The following is a 22,974-nucleotide window of genomic DNA, read 5'->3' on the forward strand; positions in this document are numbered from 1 at the left end:
CAGAAGGCTGCATACATTTTAATAGGAGATTTGAAAAAGAAAGTTCTTTCCCATCTCTGCTGCATGAACAGTGGGATTTCAGCTAGTGTGACATCAGTGCAAGCTACATGGGGTGCAGTGAGTGTGGGCGTGTGATGGAGCAGAGCAGGAAGGCCTCCTTGGCCCCCGCTGAAGACAACTATGACAAGTCCCACTCACGCAGCAGTCCCCTCCCGCCCAGGGGGACTCACTGACAAGAGCTGTCACGATTTCTTCCATGCTTTCCAGAAAGCTGCTGAGGTGCTGAGTAAAGGGCAGGTGTGGGGATGTGACCTGGGCGACCACAGCCGCAGCCTCAGCCCGCGTGGCCTCTGAGTGGCTGTCATCGGTCAGGATGTCGGCCAAGCATAGAACGCCGTCCACCTGCAGGGGGAGAGAGGGCACGGCCCTGTACATCCCAGAAGAGCGTCACTGCTCACGACAGTGTGGAGATAGACACAAGCCCCCCACAGGGTCCAGCCAGTCCAGGACTCTGTGTAGAGCCAGGAAAACCTGGTGACAAGGCCCCCAGAAGGACCCCAAGTCTGGCATCTGAAGCCTTACCCTTGGCTTCAGCAGAGACTGGTGACCTCCCACGAGCTTCTTAGATAGCAGGCATCAAGCCAAGTGCCCAGGGGCTAGCCCCTGACCATGCACCACAGCAAAATACAGTACAAAAGAACAGTCACTTAGAACTCCCATACCCCGAGCTCCAGCCCTGGCCCCCTCTTACTTGCACCGTATGACCTGGCCGTAGTCACAGCTTCTCCAAGACTCGGTATCCTCATCCACCAACAGGGTGTTGGGGGTTAAGGTGATGAAGTAGGTGATGCAAATCCAGACAGGACGCTTGACAAGTGTTGGCTCTCTCCTCCCTTCCTTGGGTTAGCTCTAGGCTGAGCTCAACCTCCTTCCCTCCCTATCCCATCCTCCACCATCCTTGCCCTCTAAAAAGACGGCTGCTCCCCTAGAGGCTTGCTCCCTCTGCCTAACCAGAGAGGAATGAACCTGGGTGTGGTGGGATAGGAATGCCAGATAAAGGCTTCAGCTTCCCAGTTCTGCCTCCATCAGACTTACTTACTCATGGCACAATAATAGCTTCTACTTATCAAGGGCTCATCCCTCCAAGTGCAGTATGCATACCATTTCCTCCTTGTCAGAAGCCTGGGAGGCCAGTGTGATTAGTCTCCCCACTTTACAGATGAAGAAACCGAGACACAAAAAGGTTCACTGACTTGCTGCAGATTACAAACCTTAAAACAAGTTGGTTTGGAATTTGAACCCGAATTGTCTAGCTTCAAAGCCCACGGTTTCTATCAGGACATCATACTGCCTCCTGAGAAGTCACAGCTGAGCTCAGACCCCCGCCTCATCAAGCATCACTAGATGAGTCTTTCTGGAGAAAGGCAGGGGACAGGTGGTGGGTAGTAACATATCAGAGTTAGCTTAGCAGGGTGCCTGCTGCCCCTGAGATGCCCCAGGACACCAGCCTGCTTGAAGACCGTGTCATCAAGAACCCAGAAGTCCTTCCCCTGCTAGGAGTGGGGGGCGGGCAGGGATGATGCCGGGAAGAACCAGGGAGAGGTGAAGTGAGGGGACCCCCATGCCAATGCTCTCCGTGCCTGCTGCAGGTCCGGGGCTCCTGTCCCTACACCTTCACTTCCTGCCACTCAGCTCAAGCAGCTCTCCAGAGGTCAGTGTTTCTCTTGACTAATTACCACCATTGACTTCTGGGCCTCCCTTAAATGGCTCTTGGGAGCTGTAAGGCCCATTAGCTGTAAAAGCCTTTGGCAATCTCAGACTCAGAAAGAGACGAACGTGGGAACAGGAGCTGGGGGAGCTGTCCACAATAAAACTCACCTGGAAGTGCCTAATAAAAAAGAACAAATAGCAGCCAGGCGGCCACTGGCAGGACTGGACTCATGCCAGACATCTGACTAGGGGGCCTTCAGAGGGGCCCTCACTGGGGCCCAGGTAAGCAAAGGGGGCTGCTCTGGGCCTCGAAACAGGAAGCAGCCCTACTTGCAGCTTGCCAATGTAAGAAACCTCTTAGACCTGCCTGGCCCTTATCCCTTTCCCCCTTCCAGCACTATCCACTGCGACAGCTAAGGGTCTCAGTTATCTGATCTCCTAGTCTGATCTTGGAGGCAAATGGAACTGCATTCCCAAACCCATCTGAGAGTGCTGGTCAGGCCCAAACCAGACCTAAACCTAGTCCCCAGTACCTGCTTGGAGATGGGCCACTCTAAACACACTAGAGAGGCCAGGGGCCAATGGTCTCCAAGGGCTTGGGCCATCAACGGCTGGACGGCAGGCTTGCTTCCCAACCCAAAATGCTCCTCAGCCAACCCGCCGAGTGTGATTTCCCTGAAACAGAGGTAAGCCAGGGCAGGGTAGCCCCTGCAGTGAAGCAGGAGGCTCATCCACAAATAACCATTTTACAGTGTGGTTTCCCATGAGGGTACCCTCTGGGGAGGCCCCTGGAAGCACCCTGACTTAATGCCCACATCCCAGCTTGGGGTGGGGGCCCTCAGAGCTCTACTAGCAACACCACATTCATCACACTGTTTCTCCAAGAGGTGTCTGAGGACCAGCTGCACCAAATTCACTCAGGATTTCTCTAAAGCACATTTCTGGGCCCCACCCAGACCTACTCAGACTCTGGGGAGGCCTGGAATTTTCCTTTTAACAAGGTTTACAGATGACTTTATGCCCCAGCAATTGGGAGCAGCACCACTGTGATGTGATTCTCTCTCCCCTGTCTGAGTCCTCTGTCGCCCTGGACACTCTGCATGCCTGGGGACGACAGCTCATTCAGGCCTCACATGTAGTAGCAGGCTTTGGGCACAGGAGGAGTAAATGCAAGCGAGTGACAGTTAGCCAAAGACTTGAACACACACTTTAGATGAGTAAAGGGAGAGGAACGGCATCACAGACAGAGGAGATATTGGGAGCAAAGGCCACCACAGGAAAGAGCAGCTCCAGAAAGAAAGAGCAGCTCCTGGAGTCCACAGATTCCTGACCTCAAGAGAGTGACTCTGACTGAGCCTGATTCCTCTTCTGCCCTTAGATTTCCCAGAGAAGAATGTCTGTGGTGTCCTGTCCTTGCAACTGCCCGCTGTCCTGCTTCCCTTATGTTTCAGATCTCTTCTGGTACCTTGTTAATTACAAAATATACCATCCCTTCCAAAGAGAATACATGTGTGTGTGTTGCAAATGTATGACATACAAAAAAATATCAAAACAAACACCTCTCTGTGTGTATGTATATGCCTAATATCCAGAAATTCTACTATTAGGAATAAAATAACATCAGAAAGCCCCCAGTATGCAGTTCTTGATCTCATACCTCTGTTGTTCCCTGGTGGATGGGCCACTACCCTGAATTTTGTGCTTATTATTCCCTGTTTTCTTTAGAGATTGATTGCATGTATATTGCTTTACAAAATTTTGAACTTGACATAAATGGTATCATACTGTATATAGCATTTTGCTTTATCCCCCAATCAGCATTATGTTTGGGAAACTCCTACCTGTTGGTGCCTGTGGCTAAAGTCCATTTATTTTCACTGCTGGGTGGTATTTCATTGTATAAACTGATTGTGATTCATTTATGTATTATCCTATCGATGGTCATTTGAGTCATTTCTCAGTTTTTGCTATAATATATAATAATATTCTGTATATGCTGTATAATATACAGTAAATATTCTTCCAAGTGTCTTCTGGTGCACAGATGCCAGATTCTCTAGGGGTCTCCATCGAGGAGTGGAATTACTAACTCACAGGGTTTGCGCATCTTTAATTTTATTAGTGTTGTCAATTTGTTCTGCAGAACAGCTGTAGCAATCTATATTCCCATCAGTAATGTATAAACTCACTTAACTCCATATTCTTGCCAACATTTGGTACTGTCAGATTCTAAATTTTTGCCAGTTTGGTGGATATGCAGAATTTGTATTTTAATATGCATGTCTTCACTTTCTACATAGAAGCTCAGAGCCTTTTCATGCTTCCATTTTACTTTGATTAGGTTTGGCTTTTGATTTTGGTTTTTGCCATTTGGACTTTTTCTATGAATTGCCTGTTCATGTGTTTTGCCCATTTTTCTATTTGGGAGATTGTCACATTGGGCCAATTTCCTCGGCCTTTGGCTCTGACAATAATGATGTGCCACTCTGCCTGCTGTCAGCAAGATGCCACTAGCCCAAGTTGATCTCTGTGTGCATCACCCTCTCAGCAACTCCAACCAAGCCAGCTCATCAGTGAGAGGCCTGGTGGGACTATATCACTGGGCTCTAGGCTTCCCAGTGCCTGAACCCATTCCTGTAGCATCAGAACATGCACAGGCTCTGGAGTCACACCTACCTGGGACTGCATTCTGCTTCTGCATCTTACTAGCCGCACAATCTTTGTACTTACTTTGAGGCTTTATCTCTAAGTGGGGGTAAAAATACCCACCTCAGAGGATATTGGAAGTTAACAAAGATAATGCAGGTAAAATATCTGCCACATGGTGGTTCCATCATCCCATCTCTTCCACACTTGATGATTGTAGACATCTCCAGATCTGGGGCCCTGAGTCCTACTCACCTTTCTGTAGGGCCCCCCCAAGACTGAGACCCCACTGGGAACCTCAGCCCTCTGGGTTGGGGCCCACAGGTTTTCCTACTTGTTTGAGCACCAACTCATGCAGCCCAGAACTAGAACTTTTAAAAGAGGAGTGACTCTTATTTCAATTCCTGACCAGCACCAATAAGATGAATAACTACAATCCCTCAGAGGAGAATAAAGAGAAAAGTAGGATAGTCTCTGCATCTCTTCATAGCTCATCAAACATTAGTTGTGCACCTACCTTATGACAGGCCCTGAACTAGGCACTGGTACAAAGATGAATCAGGACGAAACAAGAGATGGAGAAACAAAGACAGAGAGATGCACAGAGAAATAAAAGACAAAAGAGAGAGAAAAAAAATCACATGCTTAAAAAGGATTTGGGGACTTGTCTGGCAGCCTCCCAGTCCCTCTTTGACTTGGCCTCTCCACCTTGGTGCTCTCTCCTGCCTGGGACTCCATGATACCCCATTTGGGGGGCTCATCTCTTCCCTAGCTAACTACCACTATCGTTTGCTCCTTTAGTCTGCCCTCCTTTGCATGCACCTAAGGTAGCTTACCCCAGGTTCCCCCATTAGCCCCCTTTGTACCATCTCAGTCAAGAGTGCCCAAGCCAGTTGGCCTCAGTGACTCACTCTGATGATTCCCAAACCCAGCTCTCCAGCCCTGACCTTCTTCCCTGAGATCCACATCTACATTTCCAACCTGCCACTCAATCACTTTATGTTTAGCTCCCAAATTAATTTGCCTGGATATTCCATAGGCACCTCAAACCCAGTTCGCCTAAAGCTTGAGTGGTCATCTTCCCAGTCCCTGCCCCAACTCCCTTCTTAGATTCAGGTGAGATGTCACCTCCTCTGTGAACACATGCCTGCCTCCCACAGTGTGTCTCTGTCCTTCCAGCTGCCATACCACTCTGGTCTGATCACAACTAGCACACTTATTGTGTCAGGCTGTCCGCATAAGTTTATATGTCCACCCTGCACTAGAGGAGAGCTGCTCTGGGCAGCTCCTGTACTGAATCATCTCTGGTCCTCAGCACCCTGCTGAAGCCTGACCCATGGCAGTTAACACAGCAGGCTGAGTGGTGGGGGAGATGGAGCACTGTGGAAGCAAAGAGTTCATCGAGGCCATGAAACACATTAGTGCCAGGGCCGAAATTCCCATCCTGGTCTCCTCACTCTTTGCCCTGTGCCCCTCTGGACAGCCTTTGGGAAAGGCAATGAAGGGAGAAGCGAGTGAAAGGGTCAGGTCAATGGGGGCTGCTTAGCTTATTTCCTACACTGGCCCCAGGAGTGGCCCAGCGTGAGGCCAGCTTCCTCAAACACTGGTCCCATTTCTGGAAAGTCTCCATCCTCACATCACCACTTCCCATCCCTGGACATAAACTTAATGATGCCAGGAGAACAATCTAATCAAAGCACTTTCACATCTCTAAAGAAATTGCTGCTGGAAGCACTTATATGTAATTAGCTTTTACATGGAATGGGATGGGCCTGGGCCCAAGGCCAAGCTTTCCTCATGGGAGGGCATGCAAATGGTGATGAGGATGGTATGGCCTGGTCATCACCTGAGCAGCAGGGCTGATGCACCTGGAGTCTGGACAGAGAGGGAGCTGGTGGAACCCAAAATGCACAGTAAACATTACATCAGATTTATGAGCAAACTTCTCCTACTACTAATTATTAGAAAAGCATCACTGGTGGCATTAACACACATATCTAAAGGATACTGGCTAGTACGTAAAGACCCACCATATATACGGTGCTGGGTTGCTATCTTCCAGTTCCATTCTGCATGTTAGGGAAAGGCAGAAGGTTGCTGGGTTGTAACAGTTAAACAGAATCACACGAATGTGGTGGCAACTCAGCCACAGGGGAGGAAGAACACCTAAAGACCCCCGGATTTCCTCTTTCATCTGTCTGTCCACTCAGACACTTGAAGTCTGCAGGGGGTGGGGGAAGACAAGTGGGGATGACAAAGCAGTGGGAATTCTGTTCATGGGACCAGGCAGGACAGATCTGCTTGTCCAGGATATAGCCAGAGGGAAAAGTCAATCATAGCGAGGGAAGCAAATGTCATGCCCAAGGAAGCAAAGACAAGTGTGGGCCAAGGGACAGGGAGAAGCATTGGGTGGAATAAATGAATCCATCCATCAGAAGCAAGATCTGAATGCAGGGCATAAACCAGATCGGGGCAAGTTCCAACACAGAATCTGTGCACAATGTAAGGGGTTAAAGGCTCACTTTATAAAATGGGATATTTGTTTTAAGGAGTGCTGGTAGAGCCGACAGCTCTGTAGAAAGCTACAGAAAGTAAAACAGGCCTCTGAGAGGGTCATATTATCCTCTTCCAGGCTAACATGTCCCAGTCACCACTCAACTTCCTTTGCTACCAAATTCAAACAAGAATTTTTTTTATTAAAAGCTCAGTGTCAAAATGGATAAAACAAACATTAATATGTAATAGAGAAGGGGACAATGGATGAAGGGGATTATAACCACTTTGCTAAGGAAGTCATTGAGGTACAGAGAGATGACTTATTGCAGTAGAAGAAAACCAGAGATAGAATCACTTTACTTTACTGACAAATAAAAAATAATTTCCCTGTCAGGCAGATGATTTTCCTTAAAGTAGACTGTCAAACAGATGCTCTGAAGGCATTTGGAGGTAGAAGGAGAGGAGTTTGGGAGAAGATATCAAAAGACCAGCAAGAAAAAGTTCACTTCCCTTTGAGTTAGGGTTAGCAGGACTGTGCTGATGTAAAAACACCAAGTTTTCAGCAAAGCACTCCTGGGCACAGCTTGGGTGGGAATTGTACCAAAACTGCTTCTAGACCAGAGATTCTTAGCCTGGGTTTTCAGATGATTAGAATCATCTGGGAAAGTTTTTAAATTACTAATGCCTGGGATTCACCACCAGAAAATCTGATTTAATTGATCTGGGATAGAGTCTTGGTATCAATATTTTTAAAGACTCCTCAACTAATTCCAACGGGGATCTTAGGTTGAGCACCCCTGTCCCAGATGTACCTGTGGTATCATAGAAGCTGCCCAACCTTAGGAGAGAGAAAAGTGTGGCTTCACAATTCACCTGTGCTACTTGCTGACTTGGTGAAATGAGCAGGTTACTTACCTTCTCTGAACCTGTTATCTAATCCTTAAAGTGATAAAGATATCACAGTTAATAATGAAATAGTAAATAAAATTTTGAAGGAATTCCCCCAAACCAGGAAAAAGACAGATATCCATTATCACCACTCTTATTTCACATTTTACAGTGGCCCTAGCCAATGAAATAAGATAAGAAAAAGAAATACAAAGATAAAATCACCAGAAAAGAAGAACTTTCATAATTTAAAGATCCCATGACTGTGTACACAATCTGAACACAATCCAAATCTGTATAAAATCCAAAAGAGTCTATATACCATTATATTCAAAATTGTATTTTCTATGTATCAGCAACAACTAGAAAGTAAGAATTTTAAGATAGGACTTAATAAGTATAAAACACCCCCAGAAATAAGTCTTAAAGAGATATGCAAGACGTTGACACTCATGCAAGATGTTGAAAACTCAAAACATATCTAAGAGAAGTTAAGGCAGTCTCTATAAAGAGATTATACTACATTTATTGATTAGAAAAACCTATATTATCTAAGATGTCAATAATCCCAAAATTTATTTATAAATTTAAAGAAATCCCAATCAAAATTCTTGCAGGTATTTCTGTGGGAATTAACAAGTGGATTCTAAAATGTACAGAAAAAGGCAAATAACTTAGAATTACCAAGATAATCTTAAAGAACAAAGTTAGAGGATTTATACTACTAAATGCTAAAATTTGTTATAGACTACAGGGACTCAGACAGTGTCATCTTGGCACAAGGATAAACGAAAGACTAATGGAACAGGAAAAAGAAAAAAACTCCAGAAACAGACTCACTTTACTAACAACAAAACCACCTCTTTAATTAAATGGTGAAAGATAGTCTTTTTGGCAAATGGTGCTAGAACAACTGGATATCACTTGGAAAACACTGAACTTCAAACACCACTAAAAAAATTAATTTGAAATAGATCAGAGACCTAAATGTAGAGTGTAGCACAATAAAGCTTCTAGAAGAAAATATAGGATACCTTCATGATTAGGGGGTAAACAAACACTTTTTTTTTTAGGGGTTTTTATACTTTTTAAAAATGAACATATAATGTATTTTTTGTTTCAGGGATATAGGTCTGTGGTTCATCAGTCTTACACAATACACAGCACTCACCGTAGCATGTACCCTCCCCAATGTCCATCACCCAGCCACCCCAGCCCTCCCACACCCCTCCACTCCAGCAACCCTCAGTTTGTTTCCTGAGATTAAGAGTCTCTTATGATTTAAATAAGCAATTCTTCAATGGACACAAAAAACACCAACTATGAAAGAATAGATCAATAAACTGGACTTTCTCTAAGTTAAGCCTTTCTATTCATCAGAAGACGCCATTAAGAGAATGGAAGAGCAGACCACGGGCTGAGAATGTATATTCTCAAGATATATACCTGACAAAAGTTTCATACGTAGAATATGTTTTTCCAAGTTTATAATTCAGTAACAAAAAGACAAAGAAGTCTTTTTAAAAAAAAAAAAAAAAAAACGGACCAAAGTATAAGACATTTCAATAAGGATGTGGGAAAATGCTCAAAATCATTGCTCATCAGGAGAATGACAATGAAACCCACCCTACGAGGCCACTCTGCACCTTGAGCAGATGACACTGGGGGCACTGCCTATCCAGCTATGGCTAAGTGGCAAAGTGCTTCCTACCTCTGAAGCAGCCCAGAGGAGAATGAAACTCCCCTGCATGTTGTTCCTTGTCCATGGGCATGTCCAACCATCTTCCCTGCCTCTTCCTCTTTCTCATCCCCCCTCCCTCTCCCACAGGCTGGTCACCTGCTGGCCGGGGCGGGACGGTGGTTCTGGCTCTGGACAGTGGTTCTGGCTCTGTGCTGTGAGAGGGGGCTTACTCTCCCGCTCTCACAGCACAGAGCCAGAACTTACTCTCCCCGAGTGGGTCCTCCCTAGTCAGGGACTAGGTGCCCCACACCGACACCTTCTACCACCCCCTCAGCCTCTTTAGCTTCTCCCCTTCCTGCCCCAGCAACTGCCTTTCCCCAGCTCACCTCCAGACTTCAGAAGCCAAAGGGGAACGCAGCGTGGGAGGTGCAGGCTCCTCTACACCTTGTCCAGGACCTCCAGGCACCCCTGCGTCCCCGTGGCTCAGCTTCCTGCCTCCCCAGCACCGGCATTGTGTTTACATCGGACTTATTTATTTTCTGCTCTCACCAGATTGCTTGGGGGACAGGCGGGAAATGCACTTCTCCGAGTCTGCACCTCCTCAGCCCACCACCCACCTGCACAGAAGCGCAGGCCTCCATCTGTGAACTCCCAGGGGGGACAGGCGCCCAGGCAACTCCTCAAGGAACGAGGGATGTCGCCCCCTCACCACATACCCAACCCTGGAGAAGAGGCCCGAGAATTCCCAGCCCGGCCTGCTCACCGCTTCGGACATTTGTTCATCACATTTGTCTTCCAAAATTATTTCATATGTCACACGGTCCCCAGGGAACACACGCCTCCCTCCGCCAAATGAGAAAACGGAGTTTCGTGGGGACTAGAAAACTTGCTTGTGGGTCTTCAGCAAACCTGCGACAAAGGACAGTCTGGCCCGGGTTCTCCCCATGAACCCCTAAGCTGGGGACAAGGTTTGTTTGGGGACCCGAGAATGTGGGCTCGGGACCAGAGGAGTGAAAGCAAGGGGAGGGCAAGCTGGAACAAATTCCTAGGGATGGATGGTATAAAAGGGGGCTCAGGGAAAATCCCACAGGCAGATTTTGGGGCATTCTGTGCTTACTGAAGGGATGCTTCATTATCTGCACTCCCCACGCCCACCCCACCCCGGGCCTGAAACAGTTCACAGAGGCCAGGCTGCAGCCCAGTGAGCTCCCATGACCTGCCTTCTGGCCTCAGGCCTGCTGCTCACAGTAGGAGTGGGGGTGTGGGGGGTGTGCACGTCGCCTCCCTTCTCTGGGCCTCTACCCTCTCCTCTGCAATGGGGAAGAATGCACTAGAACTCTTCCAACAATATTTATCCAGCCATGTGGCAAGCATTGCTCACCTGGGTGTGCAAGCCACTTCCCTGATGGGCTACGCGGTAGACGATATGGTGTCTATTGGTAGGAAGCCGAGGCAGAGCTCCGAGGCCAGGCAGCGTGGGACACGCTCCAGGAGCAGCCGCGAGTACAGTGTGAGTGCCAGGAGGGAAGAGAGCAGTCAGGAAGGCTGACCAGAGAAGGACACCAGAGCCCTTTCAGCAAGGGCATGTGAGACGCCTTCCCAGGCCTCCCCAGCCGAGGCAGGTGCACCAAAGCAAGGAAGGCCTGAAGACGTTCAGTGGAGGACTCTGGCAGGAAAGGGGGAAAAAACCTCACATGTATGGCACATGCACTCATTTCATCCTCACAGCCTGCAAGGTAGGGACTGTCACTCCTCTTTACAAGAATATGAAGGGACCAGGACTTAGACGACTACCAGGTCAACACTTCTTACGTGCTGAAACCGGGCATGGAACCCAGACTTGCGCCCCAAAGGGGGAATGTGCCAGAAGCAGTCTGCTCACAGGCACCTCTGTGTCAGGCCAAGCGGTGTGGGGGTCCAGTGAGAACTGGGGGGCTCAGGAAGGTTTCTGGGAGTCGGACACATGTTAGATTACAAATTGTATCCGCATCCTTCTTCTGGAAGAAGCTGGATTGGTAGGAAGAAGCTCCTGTTGCCTTGAATTTTCAAATCTCCCTCCTTCCTTCCCACACACGTGACATACACAGGACACACTCTTCTGGATGGGTGGTTCGGACCCTGAGCCCACTGGCCCAGACAGCTCCAGAGGACAGCCTCAGGCGCTGAGACAGGCCTGCCGCTGCCGCTCTTATCCACCAGGGGGCGCTGCCGCACAACGCACGGGAACCTACGGCAGCCCCGACTGAGCTCCGCTGCTGCACTTGTTCCCGCTGCCAGGGGGCTCCCTGCCGTGTCCAAACTCAGGCTGTGCCTTGTGCGTGGGCTGCAGCCCCCCAAGCCAGCAGGGCCTTCCTTCAGTCTGAACAATACTGGCCTGTCATCTCAGCACGAACTCTTGGCGGGGGTGGGGGAGGTGGATTGGGGGAGGGAGGGCTTGCAGGGGGGTGGGACAGTGCCTAATTTTGTTCTTGCCTCTTCACATCCTGCCCTCCTTCAAGCCCCCTTACCCCCTACTCTCAAGGCAGAGGGAGAAGCTTGGGAGACTTGGAACTCAGGAAAGGAAATGAACCACACTCCCTCTAGGCAGCCCCCTTACAGTCCCCACCCCTGTCCACCTGCCAGTCAGCACAGACAGCTGACCTCGAACCCTGGGGTTCTCTGCACTGTTCCAGCCCATTTCCAAGGCAGGAGAAGGCCTGCACCTGGGGGCTGGAGGGGAGGGGGAAGCTCATAAGCCTCGGAAGGTTGAGCCCTGGGATGGAGAGGTATCTGGGATCTCCATCCAGAGACATTATCTCTCTCTCTCTCTCCCTCTCCCTCTAACAGCTACTCCTGGCTAAAGAAGGGGCTGCAAGTTAAATTAAGCAGATTTCCTGCCCCACTCTCCCCATCAAACCTCACTGACAAACTAGAACTGACTATATCAAGATAGAATAGCTTCCTTGCCCTGGGGTCTGCACACCACACCCTTTTTAGCTAGCGAAGTATGCAAAGAAGACTGTAGCAAATAGAATCTACAGCTGGGGGCGAAAACAATGGGGTCCCCAACCCAGGCTCTGCCTCCCTCACTGTGTCGGATGCCTTCCAGCCTCAACTCTGCTCTCTGTAAAATGGGTGGGACCATCTCTCTCTGCCTTCCTTACAATGTGATTGTGAGAATCAAATGAGAAAAAGAAAGTAAAAACCAGATTTTTCTGTGTGTGAATATTATCTATTGATGATCATCTGCAACTCTGCAGGGAAGAAGCAGGGAGAGAAAGTCCTGTGAAATGGCAGCTGAAGTGGCAGATCGTGCCCTAGTGGCGGCGCCCTTGCACCCTGCCCCCTCCTGCCAAGTGTCTCTGGGATTTAAATAGCTGGATTCAGCCACCCCCCCCCCCCCCCCCCCCCCCGCCTCCAGCCTAGCCCTTCAGATGTCAGGGCATCTCAATCCCAAGAAGTGGGCCCAGGAGACAGGGGAGAGAGGCAGCAGGTTTCCCAACCCTTGCCACTGACAATTTTCTTCTTGGACTTGACATTGAACCCTCATTCCCTGCCCCCTGCTCATCTTTAATTTCCTTCCATCTTTAATTTCTCCATCGATTTTCATTAAACTCTCCCTTTGGCTCCAGCACAGGGTGAACTCCTTATTTGAAAAAATAAAACAAGAGGGAGGGGGTGGGAATAAAAGGAAGCTCTTTTGAAAGCAAGATGGTGTCTGGTCGCAAGGCTGGAAGAGGTACTTTGTAGAACTGTCTCTGAGGTTGTCTGAGGCTGTCTTAGCATTGGGCTTTGGGTGCCCCCCATGTCCCCACTTATGGCCCTAGACCCATCGGTTCGTGCCCGTCAGATCCCCATCCCCCTGCCTGGACCACAGCCCCAGTCTCGCTCAAGCCCCCCCCCCCCCGCAACTCCATCCTGGCCCCTGGCCCTGTCCAAACCGGGCTCCTGCACCAGCAGTGCCCTGACTGTGCCTCTCACCACGCAGAACATCTGGGACTCTGCCAGGACTGTTGTAAAAATCCCAGGACTCAGCCTCTTTAGGGGTATGCAGGGTTTCCCCAGATCCACCTGAAATAGTGGAGACAAATGGGCAAGAAGGAGGGAGTGGAAGCCAACCCAGGCGGAGTGCTCCCTCCTCGCAGGCACCACTTGGCGAGCCCCGCCCACTATCCCACCACCTCATCGTGGCCCCTCCACCAAGGAAGAGTTGTCCCCGTGTTATAAAGAGGAAACCATGGTTCAGAGAGGAATGACTTGTCCCCTAGCCTTCTGTCAGCTTATCTAAACCCTACAGCTCTCCCCAGGAAGGCTGCCATGACCAGGCCAGGCAGGCTGGGTCATCTGGCCATCCAGACGGAGTTGGGTCTGTCTGCTCTCATTGGACCGTGTGGCTCTGGGGCCCTCACTCCCTCCTGCTTGTTTTCTTCCTCCAGTCTTCTCCAAGGTAGGATCCAGAGAACACTGTCTTTTTTTTTAGGCTCCCCCAGTTCATTGAACATAGAGCTCCTGAAAGAATTAGAGCTCCACCACCCACTAGCCAGCTGTGGAGAACCTCTGCCTTTGCCGAGGCCTCTTGCCCTTGGCCTGCCTGGGAGCTCCTCCTTGACCCTCTGAGCCAAGCTCCACTGCCTCCCTACTCCTGCCTGCACCAGCACCGAAAGCAGAGGTGGTGCCACTGGCCTGTGGCCTCTGATGGCCATGGGACAGCCGCTTTCCACTGTCTGAATTTCTTGGCTTTGCCCCAGCCAACCCCAGGGGGAGACAGAGAACATAGCTGTTTGTCCCTCCTCTCCAGAGCCCAGCACAGAGTCTGGGGAGCGAGGGGCGACTGTCTGCCAAGACACAAGAGACGTAGGACAGACTTCCTGAAACTCACTGGTTTAGGGGAAACACAATGTAGGAGAGGCTGTGGCCAGGATGAACCAGGCCTCTGAAAAGAAAGAATAGATTCTTAAAAGACCTTCCAGACACCTTTGGAGAGGCCTGCACTGTGCTTTGACGTGTTGCCCCACCAACCCTCTTCAGGGAGTGTCCAAGTCTTCCCGCTGCCCAAGCTAACATGCGCAGCCTGGCTCCCAGGAAGCCGTTCCTCTGCAATCCCCACCTCAGAGCCAGCCTTGGTTCTAAAGCTCTCCAGTTCCAAGCAGTTTCCTCATCTGTAAAATGGAAAGGATTCGAGGACTCGTGCCCCAGCCCCACCCAGCTTCTCTATACTGAGCCCTGAGCAGCATGGGCACCATGTCAGCCTCCTCCTCCCGCCAGGTCAGCACTCCCCCGGTCCACCCGACGGTAATCTTCCCCAGGCCACTGATGGTCAAATCCTGGTGACTGTCTCGCTAAATGCCATCATAACAGCTACCCTTTCTTGGGTACCCTCATGCGAACAGCACCACGTTCCTGTGCATCTAGTCTCCTCTGACGGTCCTCGGGGCTAGATCTCCTCATGCCCATTTAACTGAGGACGCGGCCCCTCTGGGAAGGTAAGCCAAGTCCTCAGGGAAAGGTGCCCAAACTTGTCGTGGAGAACCCTGTGCTCCCCAACCAGGAAAGTCTGACCATCAGAGGCCATGGCTTCCCCACCGTGCTGGGCGGCTTCTCAGCAGATTACCAGGAGGGAAGGGGGCAGACCACGGTTGCTGCGTGATGGACTGAGCAGGTGAATGGATGAGTGAGCGGACGGCTGGATGACAGAAAAGGAGGACGCCGGTGCTGAAGTGACTTCCCAGAGTGGATGAGCGGATCCACGCCTGAATCGAGGACCACGTGAGTGCCCCCCACCCGACAGAGCCCAGGCATCCCACGGCAGTCTGTCTGGTGTCCTGGCTAGACCCGCGCCGCTGTCACTAGGGTCTTTGAGTGATTTAACAGACCTTTCTGGGGTTGGAGGAACGTGGGGGAGCAGCATGACAAAGATGAATTTCACCAAATCCAGCATATTTCTCACTGCCAATTAGTCAAGGGCTCCTCAGTGAGAAGCCCAGGCCAGCAAATCAGCCGAGGCTGGGACTTTGACATTCTGTGACTAGTGCATGAATTGGGCCTTGTGACTGTGCGGCGGGCAAGACCCCCTGGACATCACATTCCCTATCCTGTCTTCACCTCCCCAGTCCTGCTGCGGTTTCTATAATCCAGCCTGTCTCTGGGCTTCTCCACCTTGTGCTCTAAACACTAACAATGGCCAACCTCACTAGAGCCTCTGAGGCCAGCTCTCAGCAGCCCAGACCACACAGTTGGGACAGGTGTGGGCACGACCTGAGGAAGAGGGCATGGCAGGGGTGGGAGAGACCCCGAGCTCTTCCTGGGTCTAGAATTTTTCTCGATTTTGGAAGCAGCGCACTGTGAGGCCTCACAATGTCAGATATGAGTCCTGGGTCCACATGAGGGTTCACAGCTCAGGCTGGCTCTGGCTTGGTAGAGCTTGACTACATGTCTCCTGGACCACCCGTTAGCTGTGTGCCCTTGAGCAAGGTGCTTCACTTCCCTGAGCCTTCCATCCTTCTGTAAACAAAGAGGATAATCACAGTATCATCGGGGTGGTAACGATTATACAAGACACAGTGAAAGGAAGGGCTTAGCAAAATGCTTGCCCAAAGCAAGTATTCGCTGTTAACTGTCCTGTTCATCATTGTCACAATGATCTGATTACCTGTTAGAACTGGGGTCAGAACACATTTTCTGCCGAGGGCCAGATAGGAAATATTTTTGGCTCTGTGGGCCTTATGGTCTCATACAATTACTCAACTCACTGCTGGAGCATAAAGGTAGACTGTCAACACCTAAATGAAGAGGCATGCCAGTTCCACGACAACTTTCTGGGTCAAAAATTTGAATTAGAATTTCGCAGAATTTTCACAGGCTACAAAATGTTATTCTTCCTATTTTTTTTTTTTAACTATTTAAAAAGGGGGTGGGGGGTAATTTCTCCACTCACGGGCTATACCAAAAGAGGCAGCAGGCTGAATTTGACAGGTCTTGGCTTGCCACCCCCTGCACTTGAATGGAATCTCCATGAGGATGAGGGATTTGGCTGTTTTGTTTACTAAGCTCCCGGTACCTGAAACAGTACCTGGCAAAGAGCAGTCAAAAAATATTTGCTGAATGAATGAAATACATGCTGTGTAATTCTGGGTGACAAGTCATTTAATCTCTCTAAGCCTTGGTTTCTTCATCTGTGTAATGGGGATGTTTGCACACTCAGGCAAGCATCAGATCTAAGTAGAAATCCCTGGGAACCGCTAGGCAAAGCACCACGGCTGTAGCATGTAGTTGCTATTCTGACCACCAGGGGGCTCTTCTCTGGCTGTTTTCCCTCCTGCTCAGCGCCGGGCATAGAGGTGTTTCTGGACTCTTTGTGTATGGAAAGTAATCTGCCCTGGATGAGGGGAATGCCCAGTTAGGACTACCTTCTCCTGGGCCATCTGGGGCCAGGGAAGGTTGGCATATTGGCCAGGAGCAGCAAGGAGACCGTGGGTTTAGCTGCAGGGACTCTTTTGGCACTCTGAGAGAATCTGTAAAACCAGCAAGGCGGTCAGGAAGCCTAGACGTCAGACTCAGGCTGATGGGGTCCAAATTCTGGCTCTAGAATGTTCTTTGTGATTTTAGGCAAGTCGCCGAGACTGCCTGAGACTCAGTTTCCTGTCTTTAAGATGGAGACGTAAAGGGTGTTCACCTCGGGGCACCTCGGTGGTTCAGTGTTTAAGCCTCTGCCTTGGGCTTGGGTCATGGTCTTGGGGTTCTGGGATCGAGCTCCACATCGGACTCTCTGCTCAGCAGGGAGCCTGCTTCCCCCTCTCTCTCTGCCTGCCTCTCTGCCTGCTTGTGATCTCTCTCTTTCTCTTTCTGTCAAATAAATAAAATCTTTAAAAAAAAAAAAAAAAAAAGAGGGTTCACCTCACAGGGTTCTAGTGAGTTAAAAAGGGATGTGTGTTAGGGCTAGGTCAACACAGGCCCTGGGCGGACCATCTGGCCTGGTAAAGGTGCCTTCATGTCTTCTGGCTTTGGAGCAGCAGCAGGAAGGTGGAAGTAAAAATCGCCTCCAGACTCCCTAGCTACACAGGTTTTCAGCTCTAAACAAAAAAGCTCTGCTGTTTTTCTTCCCTGGATTAGAAATTTCCTGCTGCTTTGCAAATCTCCGAAGCCAAGAAATCCACTGCTTTTGGAGAACTGGTGATTCCAGTCCCTTCTATTTTTTCATGTTCTTCCCACTAACCAGCATGAAAGAAAATGAAAAACAAAACCAGTTTGGCTGTGTTTCCACTGTCCCAGGAAGAGGATTTTATGGGAGAAGGGAGAAGATTATTCAGCGCATAGAGCTGGAGACGTCCAGCTGGACAGATGGACTTACCATCCCTTACCATTCTCCAACCCTGGCCAAAAGCGTCTCTCAGCCCATGATCCCTGTCCCGTGGAAAGAGGTAGGCAGGACATGAGATAACCATCTGACTAGGAGTCCAGACCAAAGTGAAGAAGCTGGTAGGGTGTGGGTTTTCTGGAGCCAGCACCAGACTGGGGGACATGGGTACAGAGGGAGGGGAACATTTGGTTTGCCCCATCCCCATACAGACCAGACTCAAGGCACCTACCCCCTCATCCTGAGAGTACCACAACTGTCGCCAGGCTATTCCTAGCCTTTGTGCCTCTCTTCCATAAAAGTGTTCAACATCTTTCCTTGAAACTTGGTTGAGACATTTCCAAATGTCAGCCCCAGCCTCCCTAACCCTCCTGGTTAAAGTCCCTGACGGCCACTCAGGTCTGGGTAGCTGAAGAGCAAACTTACCCTTACAACCTGGGTGGGTGGGGGGGGTATGATTGATGGAATTAGTGACACTGCCTTGGGGTGTCTGGGCCTGAGGCACCTGGGTCTACCATATCACTCACTTCCCTCTGGCCCCGCCCAGCCCATGCCATATGGACCCAACATACGCTTGGACTTCGGCTCCATTTCCCTGACCCAATCCCTCTGTCTTGGCGGAGCCCCGCCTGCTTTGCCCCGGTCAAGGCACATCCTTCTTTTGCCCACTCAGTTCCCCAGGGAGTGGGGTCCTCCACCTTCCACTTGGGTCCTGCCATGTGGGAAGAATCAAAAGCCCTAACCTTGGACACCACTCTGCACCCTATCTGTCTACCTCCTGCTCTGTTCTGCCCACTGGACTGTTGGCCACTCCACCCAGAACGTGCTGAGTGCCCCTATGAGCCCTGCCCTACCTGGCCAGACTCCTCAATCCCTGTCCTCTTCATTATCCCCCACAGTCAAGATCCCAGCAACCCCTTCAGAGGGATGCCTGGGGAAAGAGGTTCTCAGGGAAGAGGCCCGGGGGGGCCACCAGGTCGATCGGGCCCCACCCGCTGCCCCCCTGATTCAGGGACCTCACCCCCCACCCCAGCCAGGTAGCTGCTCTCTCACCTTCTCCAGCTGGTGGACACCCTCTTCCACGCAGCAAATGGAGGCCAGCGTGCGCAACGCCTGGGGGTATAAGCACCGGAAGCTGTCCTGGCGGCAGACCTTGAAGAGGGCTACAACCCCACCCTCCTGCCAAGAAAAGAGAAAATGTCACATGACCTCCCTGGGTCCCCCGTCCTGGGGCTAATGTGAGAATAACTGGCATCCCTCACCCAGCTGTGATGTTTTTTTTTTTTTTCAGGTTTGGAAAGCAGCTGAATATGTCCCCCCCAAATACATTACTGGGGCATAAAGATTATTTTGAACTAAAGGTAATTGGAAAGAAAGAGATACCAGAGATCTCTGCCCTCCTCCTGTTTGCCTAAAAGGAGGATGCACATGTACAGAGCTATCCCCTTCCCCTTTCTACTGCGAAGGAAAAAAGTTAATCATCAGAGAAAACGTCAGAACCTTCTAGCACGGAGATGGCCCCAGGGGAATCTTCACAACAAATCTGACTAACCATCCTTCATCCATTATTAGTTTTCTGTAGCTTTGCCTTATCACGATCTGCCAGCCCTAGAGATTCAAAGTTCTTCTCAGGCTTCCTGTTCCTTGTTTTGTTATTTCTCTAAAATTGTTCTTTGCTATATAAGTACAAGTTCTAACCAACCCTCTGACTCACTCGTCTCTGAGAGCTCCCTGTGTCATCCTGATGTACTGATGTACGTACTAAGAAAGTTTGGTTTGTTATTCTCTTGTTAATCTATCTTTTGTCAGCTCAATTTTCAGGACACCAGCCAGAGAACTAAGAAGGTGGTAGAAAGAAAAGAGCGTTTCCTCTCCTATGGTTCCTAAACACACACACACACACACACACACTCTCTCTCTCTCTCTCTCTTCCATGCTCACACACATGCTGCAAAGAAATGCTCCTTCCACAAGGAACATCGCTCTAATAGTCCAAACTGGAGGAGGGACTCCCCAGATGCTTCTGGGGCTAGGGTCGTAGGGTCTAGGCCAGACATATTTGAGAGGGCCAGATTCAATGCCATTCAACACCGCTTCCACTCAGTGCCTGCCTCAGAACAAGCCTGGAGCCCTCAGAAAGAGATTCTAGAAGAAGCAAATCTGAGGCAGGTGGAGGAAACTGAAGCCTAGGAGGCCAGTGCGGGTTCCCCCTCCTCCAGCAACCACCATCATTCCTCAAATCCTCCCAACCATGGCAGGCATACAAAAAAGGAGTCTTATTTATATCAATACTGGAATTTATTCTCATTTTGGGAGGGAAAAAATGCCAAGTCCAGATGGGTGAAATAATTCACCCAAATCTACACATCCTTGTTTTCCCTTCTTCACCCTGGTGTAAAAGGAAAAAAAAAAAAAAGAAAGAAAGAAAAGAAAAAGAAACCTTCAGGAGCAATCACCCTAGCTGAGTGTGGACGTAGACTTCTTTTGTGATAGCTGGTCATGGAAACACGTTTTACTTGTGGAGACTTCACAGCAGTCTGGGAGGACTTCTGAGAATAAGCCTCGGGTGAGGCACACGTCCTAGGTGGTCATAGTTACCCTATTAAAAAATCACTGGAGCTTCCCCTCAGCCCAGGCTCTCCGACCAAAGTGAGGGAGCCAACAGATCACAAAGCAGATCCACCAGAGTGCCCAGCAAACCAGTGGTAACACCACCATGAATGTCCAGAGCAGGAGACTCTGGACACCCCCAACTGGCTCTGCCCTCTTTCCTCCCTCTGCCCTCCCCTGATGGCTACAAGGGTGCGTGGGAATGGCGGCAATCAGGAATGCGTGAAGACTGACAGGAACTCGGTCTGGCAGGGCACCTGCCTTTAACCTTACTCCTCCTGGCTCTAACTAAACCTGTTGCACTCTGCTCCCCAAACTGGAAAACAAGACAAAACAACAAAAAAAATGCTGCAGGAAGAAGAAGGTTGAGCTCGGCAAAAATACCATTCCCTGTCAGATCTTTGTGAACTCTTTCAAGAAACAATATACCTAGCAACAGGCACCGTTTCGTGTTCTGGGGATGCAGCTGTGACTGACGGCACAGATAATGAGCGAGGAACTGGAAGGAGAAGCAGCCAAGACCATGACAACCCGGCACAGAATTGTTGCAACAAGTCCCGAATCTTCCCAACCCAGCATCCCACAAAACTCAGCCTAGCAGCCCTTTCATTCTGAGAGTTCTGCTGCCTGTCACTGCAGGAACCCAGATGAGTTCGTCATTTCCAACATTTTATCATCAGCTGAGAGCGGTCCTTAAATTTCATCTTCCCACTCCCTTTTGGGGTAGTTCATCTGATGGGGAAACAGCTTATTATATAGACCTGATGAATGCATTCATGCAGCCAGAAACTATTAATGGTGTATTATAATCCAGACGCTGTGCTGAGCACTGAGCAACACTGTCTCAGACCCGGTCCATATTGAACTCTTGGTCCGACAACCTGTGAGTCATGGGATGACAGCTAATCTTTAAAGCGGGAAGAAATCCAGGTAGGAGTGCGATGAAATGAGGGTGTGCGGGGTTAGAGGAACACAGAGAAGGAGCTCCTAACGTCATCTGAGAGAGGACTGTGGAAAGGTCAAACAGAAGTACTCTGATTGTAAATGCACGGCACGACTCTGATAAAGATAGACTAGTGCGTGACAAGGCGCTCCCTCTCTGACTTGTCACTCCACAATCCTTTATCCCTGTCTTCCTGCTTTCTCATGGTCTCTGAGACAGCTGAAGAGGGCTGCACATAAAGGTCTTATTCAGAGAGTCACTGAAGGAAAATCAAATTGCTTTTTAAAGGGAGAAGAAAAGGAACAGGAGCTCTATGGTCTCCCGAGCCAGCCTGGCTGGTTATTAAGGACCTCCCTCCACATACAAGTATTTATATACCTATAGATGCTTATATATGTAGGTACATCTATATGTGTTTATATATATTTTTATATATATATATTTTTTATATGTATATATATTTTTATATGTGTATGCTCATATTTAAGCATATGTAGCATAAATATTATTCCTACGTACAATGATAGAAATGATGGATAATGATAGATGCATAGATACATAAGTACATGGATATGACAGGTAGATCAATAAGTGGGTAGGTATTTACGTCTGGAGCATACAACAAAGAAATGATACCAAAGAATGCCAGACTGAATGCCGGGATCAATATGGCAGGCTTCCTTTGGCTCAGGAGACAGTGAAGCCAGCATATTTATATATTTAAGCCTCTGTATCCATCTGCATTGGATTCTCAATACATTGTTTCCCAAGCCTGTGAAAAATAGCTCTCTTTGCATTTTTAGCTGCTGCAAAAGCTAAAGGGAAGAAATCCTAAACCCGAATTGCAGGGATTCTGGTTCAAACCTTGGCTTTGCTGCTGGTTAACTTTGACTAAAAATGGGGTCATGGTAGCTACACAGCCAAGCTGTCGGGGGAACAACTGAGTTACTGTATGTGAAAGGGCCCAGCTCCCAGGTCTGGATAGCCAGGGGAGGGTCAGCCTGTGGAAAGCTTCCTGGTTGGAAGAGGGTCTCAATTCCTCATGAAAGGCATCCCAAGAGTTGGGGTATGTGGAAGGGAGAGAAGGAGGGAGGCTGCCGAGAAAGTGAGATGGACTAGTTGTGTGGACACCCCTGGAGACCCCTCCCGGACCCAAGAGCAGCACTCAGCTTAGAGCAGAGCCGGGAATCGCCTGTGCCGGTGGAATGGCACTGTTGGCTGGAGCTTGTTTAATTTTGTAGAAAGCGCTGGGCTCAAAGCCAAAGTGTATCATGGTAGGTATTATTCAGACAGGCTTAGGATCAACTGTCAGAAAGCTAAGGAGGCCACTTGTGGGGTGTAGGCTAGTCGGGGGCGGGGGGGGTAGTAATAGAGGAGCAGGAGAGGGGGTGATTTTGACAAAGCACAGGGGAGTTTGCTCAGCTCTGCCCTCAGGAAGGGGTGGGGCTGACCATGACCGTCACAGGGAAGACTAGGTTTGTTCTTGGCCTTCAACGGAACTCAAGGGGCTGAGAGGACAGACCTCAGATAGGCTGCTCCAATCATCTTCTGGAGGCAGCTCAGATGGGTGAAGTGTCCAAAAGGCAGACCATGCTGGGCCCCAAGAAGGTGGGTGAGGAAGGTCACTGAGAGCAGCCATCCCACATTTGTCACAGCGTTGGGCACACT

General features: G+C 49.6%; 1 protein-coding gene across 1 annotated transcript in view; it reads right to left on the bottom strand.

Moving 5' to 3' along the window:
- INSC (INSC spindle orientation adaptor protein) overlaps window positions 1–22,974 on the bottom strand; it is a 119,125-nt gene that overhangs the window by 24,257 nt on the left and 71,894 nt on the right. The window contains exons 8-9 of the mRNA XM_013055857.2: window positions 18,807–18,932; window positions 231–402 (exon numbers count right to left, since the gene is read on the bottom strand). Coding sequence (XP_012911311.1) covers window positions 231–402; window positions 18,807–18,932 — 298 coding nt within the window. The remainder of the gene's footprint in view (window positions 1–230; window positions 403–18,806; window positions 18,933–22,974) is intronic.

Source organism: Mustela putorius, unplaced genomic scaffold (assembly GCF_011764305.1).
Source record: "Mustela putorius furo isolate JIRA1106 unplaced genomic scaffold, ASM1176430v1.1 tig00003859_pilon_pilon_pilon, whole genome shotgun sequence".
NCBI lineage: Eukaryota > Metazoa > Chordata > Mammalia > Carnivora > Mustelidae > Mustela > Mustela putorius.